Here is a 13,583-nt window from a genome sequence, read left to right on the forward strand (position 1 = left end):
CTCTAAAATCTGCACTTTCTCCTCAGCAGTCAGTAAGGAAGTGTTATTTATTTTTCACATAACGTAAGAACCAGGGATCACCCAATTAAATTAATAGGAAGCAGGTTTAAAACAAACAAAAGGAGGAAGTACTTCATGCAGCGCATAGTCAACCTGTGGAAGTCGTTGCCAGGAGATGTTGTGAAGGCCAAACCTAGAACAGGATTCAAAAAGAACTAGATAAGTTCCTAGAGAATAGGTATGTCAATAGCAATTAGCCAAGATGGTTCGGGATGCAACCCCATGCTCTCAGTGTCTCTACCCTCTGTTAGCCAGAAGCTTGGATGGATCATTCAATGATTGCCTGGTCTGTTCATTCTGTCTGAAGCATTTGGCATTGGCCATTGTCAGAGGACAGGATACTGGGCTAGATGGACCATTGGTCTGATCCAGTATTGCTCTTCTTATGTTATCTACACAGAGGGGTATTTTTTTTTCTGTGGTTTTCAATTTTGGGTCTTGTAACATTCATGTTAGTTCTCTTCTCTGCCCCCTCCTCCTGAACAGTTCTGTTCTGTTCAAACAAATAAAATAACGCATCCTTATCTCATTCCCCTTTTTAGTGGCATTATTTCTGGGAGGGAGTCACTTACCTAAACTCTGCTCTTATAAGACATGCACTTGGTGTTTAAATTTGTAATTACTTTTCTCTCTTGATACCTGTGTAAGAAAATAAGTTATACTATTGATATTGTTTTTAAAAGTTAGCAACCAACAATAACCTCTCAACCCAGTCAAAAGCCTTCATTGAATTGAGATGAAAAAGTAAGTTCCAGTTTCTTAGATCAGATATAGATTTAGTTGTGTACATCGTAGATTATGTGAAGGTTACCGTCCAGTAATAAACGTATTGAATTTTTGTGTGAATTGTTTGATTAAAAACTTCTTGTTGCCAATATTTTAGAATAATTGTTATATCTAGATGTATACATATATAGATAAGAACATAAGAATGGCCATACTGGGTCAGACCAATGGTCCATCTAGCCCAGTATCCTGTCTTCAGTCAGTGGCTAATGTCACATGGGGGCTGGCCTGGGCCTCAGCTATGTCCCCCCGAATGTTCCTCCATGCACCCCATAGTTCGGGGGGCTCTGGTGTATACTTTCTATGAGACTACTGTTGTCTAGAATTTCAGCACTCTCCTTAATAAAGGAAGAAGTTCTTGCCTAAAAGATGGTCTGTATAGATAGAGAATACTGCGTTTTCCCCAAACTTCACCTATTAATAGCCCTTTGAATCTGTGCCCAGAGATTCTCATATTCTGACAGAATTGATAGTTTTGCTTCTTTTTTAAAAACACTTCTATCTGCTTCATAGAATTTGCTTACTGTGATGCTTATAAACCTTTAAGGGTCTCTCACAGGATAAAATGCTTTCCAGATGCAGCATAAGCATTACCAATGTAGAGAAGACAGTAGATCTAGGTTAAGGATTTAGGGACAAATAATGGGAAATCCTCCTTTCTTCCATATTTTCATACTCTGAGTAAGCTATTTTCCATTTTTAAAAAATCCTGGTGGTAATAAAGAATAATATTTTAGACACAAAAGGGAAAAAACATTGAAAGTATTACTGAAATGATAGTGACCATAAGATAGGATCTAAAGAATAGATTGTTTGCTTTTAAGGATCCCACATGTCAGACATGCTAACTTTCTTGAGGTGGATGCATAAATGTAAACAGAAGTTTCTAGGACAGTTACTAATTAGATTTTTTTCCTTACAACTAGGTATTTATGGATATGGCAGACGTAGCTTTTCTTTTACTAGTGAATTTGCTCTTACCTGTTTTCAGGCTTTTTTCCCCTAGTTTTTCTACTACTAATGGGAAAAGTCAGTTTACCTGTATACTAAGTAAAACTACTTATCTGAAGAAGCTAGTTACATGCCTTGTTTTCTTTCTTAATAGTTTGCAATTGAGAGAGCCAGACAAATGGATTAGAGCTACACTTGATCTAATGAAAAATAGTACTTTACTACTAGAAAATCAGTATTAAGTACATTGAACTTTCAAAAAATAAAATTTGCTTTGGACTGCTTACATGCCATTTAAAATAGGCAATGTTATTTTGTTAAATAGAAATAATGTAGTTTATATACCCTGTGCTTATGTTAAAATTGTCATTGAAGGGTAATACTGTGTCTTAGAAAACCCGGCCTACAAAGCAGTACAAAATATATACATAACAAACCTTCAAATTTAAAAAAGAATTTTTTGAAAAAATTTTTAAAAAGCATCTGCATTCCACAATGTTACATAAAATTTGTCTTGAATACAGACTATTAATATAATGCATTGGTCCTATTGAACTTTTATATATTTGAGGTAAAATAGTTATTCACAAAACCGATCCAAATTGGTAATGCAATGCTCCTATTAGGTGAGTGAGACAGTCATGTGAAAAGTAATAGTTTTCACAAAACTGTGGACACTCTCTCTGTTTCACTGTTATGAACACCGATTCAGAACCATACTTTTTAGGAAGCTTCTATGGAATCTTTCACTTCATTATTATATGAGGAGCTGGCAACATCCTCTGTATTTAGGTTGCCTAAAATTTTTCATAATACAAGATTCTTGTAATCTTTTTGAGAAGTTCTACTACCTGCATTGTTTGGAGAAGACTTTTGAAATTCATCAGGGAGAAAGCCTTGGGGCTAAGAACGTGCCTTCGGCTTGCTCCATGAAATTCCACTCGGGTTTGGCTGAACTATAGGAAGGTGAAAATCAACACTTCTCATTTTTGGTTTGCATTGCTCATAATAATTTTGGCAGCAAGCCAATATTCTGAAGCGCCAAGTCTCTTGCTGTCAGTGTAACAGAGGCACACTGCTGCCTGGGGTTTTCGGAGGCATACCAGTTCCTGCCAGAGTACCTTTCGTTGGGTGGGGGAAGTGTCGGGCTTGTTCTGTCCAGCCCACACACCCAGTACAAGTCACTTAGGGTATGTCTACACTGCCGTTAAACACCCAGCTGACTAGGCTCGCGGGGATCTGCGGAGCTGTAAAATTGTTTTGGACTTGGGCTGCAGTCCAGGCTCTGGGACACTCCACCCTCACAGGGTCCCAGAGCTCAGGCTCAAGGCCAAGCCTGAATGTCTATGCTGAAATTTTACAGCCCTGCAGCATGAGCCCTGTGAGCCAGGTCAGCTGATGTGGGCCAGCCACAGGAGTTTAATTGCAGCATAGACGTACCCTTAGTTTCTCAATGTCTGATGGTACATTATGTGGGGGTTGTTACAATTGCATAATATAATTTATTTTTACCTTTAAAAATAAATTCAGGAAATTATATGTAAAAAATGTTAAAAGCAAGTCATTTAGTTTGTAGGTCATGGCTCTTAAAAGCTGTGTTGCCTGCCCATGCAACCCTAATTCTTCCCTCTTGTGTATATGCATTGTGCTAGCATATGTAATTGTGATCACATACCATTTTTCCAAAAGACTCCTTCCACATTCATTGCATCGGATGGATGGGGCTCAAGGAGTGAATCAGGACAGTATACTAAATGTGGCTGGTTTAGGAATCCTTCCTTTCTTGCTGTAGAAGTTAGAAGGTGTAGAGAATGAGATAGGCAGTGTGTTTCAGGAAGAGAAAATACTCTGGCAACTGAAAAACTCAGTTCTATTCGTGCATCTGCCTCACACTTCCTGTGTGATGTTGAGCAAGTCACTTAAACACAAATTTTGGCAGGTGACCACTAATTGTCTGGTTTCAGAGTAGTAGCCATTCTCAAAAAGAAAAGGAGTACTTGTGGCACCTTGGAGACTAACAAATTTATTTGAGCATAAGCTTTCGTGAGCTACAGCTGAATGCATCTGATGAAGTGAGCTGTAGCTCACGAGAGCTTATGCTCAAATAAATTTTAGTCTCTAAGGTGCTACAAGTACTCCTTTTCTTTTCTCTTCACTAATTGTCTGTTCTTCAGTTCTGTGTACCCAGCTTGAGTCCCTGGGGTCTGATTTGCAGAAGTACTAAGCACTCAGAACTACAACTGAAGTGAGTAGGAGCTGTGGATGCTCAACACTTCTCACAGTAAAGCAGCGTGATCTGAAGGAATGAGCTCAATGTTGAAAGTCATGAGGTTCTGCCAGTAATTCACTGTGAGGCCTCAGGAAAGTTTTTTGTCTACATTAGCCCATCTGTAAAATGAGGATAATACTCTCTGGTTTGAAATGCAATCTGTGTGTTTGTGAGGTGCTCAGATGATAGTTGCAATGACAACCTTAATTCTGATATTTCATGTTTTTCCAGTGCTTGACTTTGCAACCTAAATTAATGTTGTTTTAACATTAGACTTGTATATGCAATTTACTTGCATAGTACTGTACTTTTATAGTGCTGAGATGTTATCTAATTTCTAACTGCATGTGCAGATAGGGAACATCTGTTTAACCCCTCAGACAAAGGAATGTAACCTTTTTTCTCTCTGAGTGCTGCCATCTGCATTAAGTATAAATCTGAATCTAGTTTGTGACTTGAATACATGGCCACCTGATGCAGTGAAAGAATGAGCTATAATGACAGATTATAAAATGTGTATTGAATAGATGCATAGTTTAATAATTTGACGTTCTTCAGGTGGCGGTAGTGAAGTTATTCAGGAACAGCAACTGGAAACTAATTTCCATTTTGTTTTTGAAGATTTGCTATTTAATTTTAGGATATAGAAGGTTTATATATTCTGGTATTTGAATCTCAAATACTTAATATGAGAAGTAGGTCCAATAGTAGTTCATGTCTTTGTAGCAGTTGGTCATAAAATGTGTATCAGAAATAATTCTTCCTAATTATCTGTGAGCTTCCAAATATTAAGAAACTGCCTAAGCTTGTATTTGTATCTTTCATTATATGAATACTTTTATGTAATAGTCCTCAAAATGACCCGTGGCAAAAGTGTGGCTTTTATAAGAATGTTTGGTTAAAAGTGAACTGAAGAGTGTGTGTGTGTGTGTGTGTGTGTGTGTGTGTGTATACACCCAATATTACTGATTTATTATATTCAGCTAGCAATATTGCAGAAGTTTTATTCGCAGAGATCTAATGTTAAAATTCAGCAAGGTGCTCTCCATTTGCTCTAGCAAAGCACTTAAGCACATGCTTAGTGTTAATCTTCAATTGGGAGTTCTGCCATGCTTAAATTGAGTTTGTGCTTAAAAACTTTTCTGGATCAGAGTTAGTCTTCAGCACTTTGCAAGATCGGGCTCTTGGTGATTTGTTGGAGTGGTGCAGTCCACAAAATCCATCAAAAGCTATTTTTATTGTTCTGAGGATTTTAAAGTGGAGTAATATAGGAACCAGTCCTGCTAACATGACTCAAAATTACCATTGCCCATCTTAAGTCAGTGGGAGTCTTGCCTTAGTTATGAAGATCAGGCCCAATTGTGGATAAACTCAGTTTATAAAACACAAGGATATTCCAAAACACAAGGATGCAAACAAGGATATTCCATGCACACATGAGGGATGAGGGGGTGGGAATTTTCTTAAATGCTCAGTACAAGAATTCTTAATAATGTACTTCACTTAAAACTATACGTTGAGTTCAGTGACATAAAATCTTTTAATTTTTTTTCCAAAACAGTGTTTTGTGGTAATATATGATACTTAATTGCAGAATTTATCTTAGATTACTAGAGAGAACACTTTCAGACTCAGCTGGTCTATCCCACCAATATTTAAAAACAACAGTTCTTTGTAAGTAAGAATATATTGGTTTTACTGTCACATGAGAGAACAAGATAGTTGCTTCTGCTTTTTAGAGAACAAGTGCAGATTGTAAGACTGTTGTATTACATTGTTCATGAATTCAAGTTCAAGGGCCACTAAGACTTTTTTATATCAGTTGGGAAGTTAATCATGGTTATGTGAACAGATGAAATAGTATGCTTCATTCTCTTATTGCTTGCATAGGTTTTTTTGTCTTGTATACAAAGTATTCACGCATTTGAAATGGCTAATATCATGAAATTACAGCTACAGTATATTTTAGATGTTTTAAGTAATTTAAAATATCTGAGGCAAATTCTCACCTAGATTTTTGTGACTGTACCATTATATGGGCCCAGTTCTTATTCAGGTAAAGCTCCCATAGTCATCTGGGGTGTTTTGGCTGAATAAGGAAGGCATATAAATAAGGCCCTATATAATCTAGAGAGTGATTTTGTATATTCTTGAGTAGCCCTCAGTCCAGTGGAGCCCCATTCTTGATTGGAACTCTGATTACTACAGAAACACAAGTAAAATTCTGTCTTTCACTGTATTGAAGAATTTGTCATTTTATATTAGGATTCAGACACTTTTTTCATGCAGCAGGGATATGAATATCCCAATTTTGGGTTTGTTTAAATATATATTTGATCTCCTTGTTGACTCAGAATGGGCCTGACTTTTTCAGAGGTTAAAATGGTTTGCTTATTTGGATGGAATTTTTATTGCATTTAGAAATTTAGGATTAATCGGCCGCTTTCAATAAAACACCTAAAATCAAACTCATATTAGCAGTATGTTTAGAGGATGTTGCTTGAAAGAAAAGAAAATATTTTTTTCTGGTGTCCATCTGTGTATGACATTTCTGCACAGAACAGGAAAAAGATATTTCCTGTCTCTGGATAGTTTGTTTCCCTAGTCTCTACAATGAGAGAAAAATTGTCTTGTAACATTGATCAATGCTGTTTTGGACCAACAAAAACATTTGATCATAGTATTTTTTTTTCATTCTTTACAATCACTTTTTCACCATTAGATATGGATTGTTGCACAGAAGAGACATTTTTAATTTATTTTTATCACAGGAAAGATTATGTATTGCAGATTGTCTAATAATAATACTACTTACAAAAAACTCATGTAAGACAATGTATAGTGAAGTTCTATCTGCATAACTAAGATAAACATTTCAGAAGGTTAAGATGGGATTATGTTTATATATATATATATATATGAAAAAGTGGCAAATATGCAAATTCGTTCTGTGTAGACAAATGATTAAAAACCCTATTTTTTCCACATTTGTGATTTATTTATTTTAAATATATAAGCATCCATTCAGATTGACAGTCTAATTGGGTTTAGGTGATGGATTTGCTTTTTGAAAAAATACAATTTATTTTCTTTTAAATGAACTAACTTCGAGAACATGGCAAGGGATCATGTGTTGTGGCTAGGAATGTAGTTTTTTTGGTGATTTATCTGATAGCTCAATAGAATCAGATAATCCTTCGGACTGTTCTTGTGTGTACTTAAGTATTTGAGTATTTTTGTTGTTGCCTGTAAACATAGCAACTACTTTGCTGTAGGTCAAAATCATATAAGCCAGATGGGTTACACATTCATTTTAGTGATATTAGCAGACTAGATATTTTGTTATGATAGCTGACTGAGAATCCTTTTGAGTCAAAAGTAGTCCAGAAAGCAGCTCTTAACTACGTAAACCTTGCTTTTATGACTTTCCTTTCTAATTTAAACAAATTAAGTATTAATTGCTTTCACTAAGCTTTTTTTTTAACCACAAATGACTTGTGGCATGACATATTTTTATACTGTATCTTCCTCTTTCTAAATCTTCTACACTATTCATGTTATAAATTGTCTTAAAATACATGAGACACTGCAAGCCTTCATGTGTCTATAGGTATATGAGCAACCTTAAACTTCTGAGATTTTTATGGGAGGTTGTGGAGGTGGGGGATTGGTTAATGTGGGGTTTTTGTTTTGGTTCAAATTAGTATTTCATAAAGAAACTTTTCTTATTGAATGTCTAATACCCAGACTAGTACACATTTCAAGTAAATATGCCTCAAAGCAGTTATGCTCCAAATAGCAGGGTAGCAAATTGTTCACAGTAATGCTTAAGTGGCTTGCTCCAGCCAGTTGGAATTAATGTTTTGGTAATTATATTATAAGGAGAGAGAGAGAAAAATGTATGATGGTACAAGATTTAAGAATACCACAGTGTTATGTTAATTTTAATTAAAAACAATCACATTTATGATTTTTTTTCTTTTTTTCTTTATTTTAGTCGTGACATGGAGACTAAAGAAACCCTCAGGGGGTTGCAGAAAATGGATGACCGCCCAGAAGAGCGCATGATCAGGGAGAAACTGAAGGCAACATGTATGCCAGCCTGGAAGCATGAATGGCTGGAAAGGAGAAGTAGGAGAGGCCCTGTGGTAAGTAGTGTTCAAGAAAGGGTTATAATAATTTGAATTTTTTTTACTGATTATTTACAATTGTGAAAAGTGCCAAGATGGCTTAATAAATATTTGTTCTTAGAACCCCGCTACCCTGTATCTTAGTTATGATTGCTGACACTTAGTTATGATCACTTTGTTCACTTTTATTGGCTGTTTGAAGAATTATTGCTAATTCTGTATGCCTTACAGATATGTAATGTGTTTGGTGCTTAGAAAGTCAAATAGCTCAACTGTTATTGTTTTGCTTAAAAATATTATTGTGACAACACTGCCCTCTGTTGACATCCAAAGTAGCTGTGTTTACAGAATAAAACTTTCAATCATTTTCTCAGTCAACCCCCCCCTCCCCAATTTTGTTTCTAAATTTTAAAAAATTCACCTTCTTAAAACTTTTATGTATTAATCCCCCATTTGTCTAGCACAGGTGATTTATCATCAGAAAAAACATTTTCCATGATTCTTGACATAAATCAAAATGTGAGTTCATTTTGCTCCTCTTCTGCAAGATGGCTTGTGATTGGTTTTGTCCGAGTAACTTTGAAAGATGCATGCAAAAGAGCAAGATCAAAAGCATAATTATTTACAATAAAGAACTTGGCCACTTTTTATTTAGCAATCTGATGTCAAGAAGCAGTTTCAGCTATAACCTGTAAGAACCAAAGGTGGCAAATAATTTGTGCAGAAACTGTTAACATTATAAACATGAATGAATGTTAATTTTGGACATATGATTGCTAAGAAAAACAGAATGGAAATTAATCTTATAATCTAATAACACACACATTTGAAATGCCAATGTGACTCTCAAACACTGATCACTAACATAATTGGGGAATAGCTGATATCTCAGTATAAAGGGAATAGATCAGCTGCGAAATGAAGAAATATAAACATTGTACATATGTTTCCAAAACAGACTTCAAGTTAGCGTGTTCTGTTGCTTTATTTAGAAGATGATCATTTTACTAACCACAAACTCTGTGACTTATTTCCTACAAGGTGGTAAAACCAATCCCAGTGAAAGGTGATGGCTCTGAAAGCAACAAACTATCAATAGAACCTCAAGTTGAAGGGCAAAGCAATGCTTCTGCAACTCAGAAAGGAAGACGTAGCCCTTCTCCTAGTAGCTCCTCATCCTCTAGAACTGTTAAGTCAGAATCACCAGGTGTTAGAAGAAAAAGGATATCTCCAGTGCCTGTAAGTTGGAGAATGTAATGTAATTATGGTTTTGATTTTATTTTGAGATGTCACCATTTATGAAAGAGGGGGTATTGCTATACGCATGTCAAAATTTGGTACTTCTGAACTGTCAACAGAAGCTATCTCTAACTACTGGTTTTGGAAAGAAGATGCATGGTCAAAGGGGTTTCCCACTTGTGATTTTACTTAGGATAATGAAATGTGTGGCATGCCTAATAAATATTACATTTGTAGTTGTTGGGAAACTAAATGTGAAGGATGCAACTCCATGCTTGATTTGATCTGTTGTTTTTGTAGCAAATAAACCTGGATCAAGATTTTCAAAAATAGAATCTGTTCTGGCAGGTGTCACCAGATGGTGCTGTTACCCACAGTCTTCCAAGTTCTTTTTCGTAGCACATGAGAAAATGTTCAGTGTTGGAAAGACGCATGCTCTGTGTCAGTTTGCTTATGTAAAATTATTGTAACAGAGTTTTCTCTCTCCATGGATCTTTGAGTGGAGTCAATTCTTGAAGAAGATGTGCTCCCTGGAAAGAGGTCTTGGTTTTTGGGTTGAGATTTCTAAAAGAAGCAATTGCCTCCATGTTGTTTGTGAACACCTCTGTTCCAGAACTGGTGTACACGTACAAATAAAACAAGCTTTACTTAGAATAAGTATAGAATACTTAGACTCCATTTCACTGATTTCTCCTTCACTGGAAGGCCAACCTGCACAGGCCCCTGGACATCTGCTACCACTTGGCAAAAGAACAATTGTACCTAAAGTTAAGCTCCTGGATCCCAATTTAGGCTCCTAAATAAGAGGCCTGACTTATTTAAAAAAAATCTGACTGTAGGTTCCCACTTCTGAAAATCTTGGCCGAAGCACATGGGTTTGCTGCAGAAAACAGCAATATATCTGAGCACAAGGTAGAGTGCAGGCAGTTTACTTTTCTTTCTTCTGTGATAGCTCTACTGTTGTAGACTTTCAGTTTCCAAGAGGAGTGCTCTGCTTCCTTTCTACTGATTGGTCAGAAATACCATGAGTTGTAACTTCCGTTGAGAACAGTGGCACCATGCTAGGAAAGACCAAGATTACAATTAAGAAACTCAATTTTGCCTTTCCTCCATTTGTCACTAATGGACTTTTTTCCATTGAATGAGTTTTTGTAATTTCTTGTCACTGGAAATAAAGTTAATTTAAAAGTAAAGTTTAGTACAATGGTTCTCAACTGAGGGTCCACAGCCCCCTGGGGGTCCATGAACCCTTTCGGGGGGGGGGGCCTGCGGAGCCCTGCAGCTGAAACCTGGTAACCTGAGCCCCATCACTGAAGCCGGGAGCCCCAGCCACTGCCCCACTGAACTGGAAGCTGCACTGGGAGCCCCCTCCCACCGCGTCCATACACAGCCGCTAGCTACCCTCTGCCTGCACCCTGAGGCTGAGCTACTCCCCTTCCTGTACACAGCCCCTAGCTTCACCCTGCTGACCCTGAGCTACACCCCTCACTTCACACAGCCCATAGCTATCCCCTCCGTGCACCCTGAGCAGTTTTCAAACTTTTTGAATGAGTCTTCCACTTAGAGTTTATATTTTTTGGTTGTGTCCCCTCAACGCCCAGACATGCTTAGTGGCCTCTTGAGTGAGTTGGGGTGGAGGTGGTGCTCCCTCCCTGGACCCTGCTGTGCGGAGCTGGCTTGAGCCCTGCCAGCCCTTGCTCCCCCAGATAGAAGTCAAACTATGCCTATGCCCAAGGGTGTCCATCTCCCCCCCCCCCCCGACCCGGAGCCCCTACTTCCTGTCTTCTGCCCCCACTGAGCCCTGTCATTTTTATAGCATATTGAAGGAAGGCCTCAGCAAGAAAAAAATTGAGAACCCCTGGTTTAGTCCATGTTAGAATTAATGACTAACAAGAATGGTTCACTTTCAATGTTCTACTTCACTATTTGAAATTCCAATGGGATTCCAACCATTCAGTGGCAATATGAAGTTTAATATCAGAAAAAATATTAAAAAAATCTTAATATATTAGAGAAATTAAGTGAAGACAGATACACTTTGATACTAGATATGGGTCATTTCTTTTAGAATAAAAAATATAGAGGCCTAAGTGAGAAATCTGTTTTCATAGTTAAGACAAGAGGAAGGAATTTCATCTTTTATCTGATATCTTCCTTTGAAAAATGTCCTATAAACTCTTATTCCTCAACGACTAGAATTTAAAGGTGCTAATATACTTTATAAATGAAGAAATTTCATCTCACAGAACCAGTATTCAGTGTTGCCCTTCAGAAGTCCACAGTAGTCTCTCAATTCTAATTACTTGGGTAAAATAGTGCAATAAAATCAATGAACAAAAATTTCAAGAAAAATAAAAGCTACTGGATTTTTACTTCCTATGTTAATATTTCAACAAACTTGTTTAAAACTTCATTTTTGCTGCATCTGATGTCTGCTGGATTTGAGCATGGAAGAAAATAAATGTACCTTGATAATCCTTGTAGTCCTTTGAAGATAGGGACTTTTTCTCATTTTGAATTCTAGTCAGTTCTGAGAGCATTGTTGAGCTTATTGTTGTCTCTTAACAAACAAATAATTGTCTTGTATTAGAATTTCTTAGTGAAGAGAGAAATAGTTGATATTGGAAACAATTTTGTTGCAGTTTCAAAGTGGGAGAATAACACCACCTCGTAGAGCTCCATCTCCAGATGGCTTCTCACCATATAGCCCTGAGGAAACAAATCGTCGTGTCAACAAAGTTATGCGAGCCAGATTGTACCTGTTGCAGCAGATAGGACCTAATTCTTTCTTAATTGGAGGAGACAGCCCTGATAACAAGTATAGGGTGTTCATTGGGCCTCAGGTAGGAATCACCTAGCATCCCTACAGTATTTTTTTACTTACAGGGTTTGGAAATTGTATAGAACCATGTCAGACGAAGTTATAAATTCATAAACCGAAGTTCAATATTTAGCTATCCTATGAAATAGCATTTAAAAGGTGTATTGTGTACATATTATGATTTTGTGCCAACTATACTTCAAACGTTAGGTTGTCTGTAGCAAACACTTTTCTATTAAAATCCATTTAATTTAGCTGAGGAATCATTGATAATGTGAAAATTTAGTTTCACATTTATTTTTCACCTATTTTACACTCCCTCCATGGATGTGATATTAATTTCTAACTAGTATTTTGACTGAAATTTTGCCACTTTCTGTTTTGCCCCACCTTCCACTAGAAGAGGCACTTTTAATTTCTTATATCTGTGTCTTATGGGCTACACTTCCTTGATATATAAATATAAAACTTGGTTCCATACTGGTAAATGTAGAACAAATGCATATGAAAGCTTTCTGGACAGTCTCATAGTACTGTAGTATTAATACCTGCTATGGGAACTTCTCCAAATAGACCCTCCTAATGATGGTGTGACTATTCAATAGGGAACAGCTAGACTTGTGTTCTTGGAACAGGGTGCAAAGGCCTATAATTGGCAGAAGAAAATTTCTTGATTGCCTTCATATTATGTGATAAGAGGATCAGGTGCATAAGATTCTTTGATATGAATGGTAACTACAGCCTCTGAGAGGAAAAATGTTGGGAGAAAAGTAGCATAATTTGCTGTTTCCCATTTCTTTCTTTCTTTCTTGATGAACAGAAGCATAAGTCACATTTCAGAAGTTTAATTTCACTCAACATCCATTCATGGTCTTGTACTTTCACTGTCTGGGCAAAGCACTAGACAGTGTAGGTGCTTAAATGAAAAATGTGCACGTGTATGTATCAAGCTGCAGTATGGCCCTAACCTGCTTTACGTTTCTTTGTAGACATGCAGTTGTGGGCGTGGAACATTTTGTATTCATTTGCTGTTTGTCATGCTTCGAGTGTTCCAGTTAGAACCCTCAGACCCAATGCTTTGGAGAAAGACCTTGAAGAATTTTGAGGTAATGAATTCCTGATGTATTTAATAGCAGATGTGAGTACACACACAAAGTTACAGCATTTTTAGGGCCTGTTTTTAAAACAGCTGAAGACTGTACCAAGTTTTGAAGAATAGAGTTACAAGTTTTTAATTTAGCCAGTGTTTCTGGGTATTAGTTTCTATGTAAATATTAGAAAAATATCCTTTGCAATAAAAGGAGCAACTGAAAAGTAGAGATCTTTG

The 13,583-nt window shown here is 36.8% G+C and overlaps 1 protein-coding gene across 2 annotated transcripts in view; it reads left to right on the plus strand.

Annotated features, from left to right (window-relative positions):
• The window catches only part of MAP3K1 (mitogen-activated protein kinase kinase kinase 1), a 97,114-nt gene that overhangs the window by 49,180 nt on the left and 34,351 nt on the right, over nt 1–13,583 (plus strand). For both annotated transcript variants that reach the window (XM_038402825.2, XM_038402823.2), the window contains exons 2-5: nt 8,064–8,214; nt 9,238–9,435; nt 12,078–12,278; nt 13,246–13,362. In XM_038402825.2, coding sequence (XP_038258753.1) covers nt 8,064–8,214; nt 9,238–9,435; nt 12,078–12,278; nt 13,246–13,362 — 667 coding nt within the window. The remainder of the gene's footprint in view (nt 1–8,063; nt 8,215–9,237; nt 9,436–12,077; nt 12,279–13,245; nt 13,363–13,583) is intronic.

Source organism: Dermochelys coriacea, chromosome 5 (assembly GCF_009764565.3).
Source record: "Dermochelys coriacea isolate rDerCor1 chromosome 5, rDerCor1.pri.v4, whole genome shotgun sequence".
Classification (NCBI taxonomy): domain Eukaryota; kingdom Metazoa; phylum Chordata; order Testudines; family Dermochelyidae; genus Dermochelys; species Dermochelys coriacea.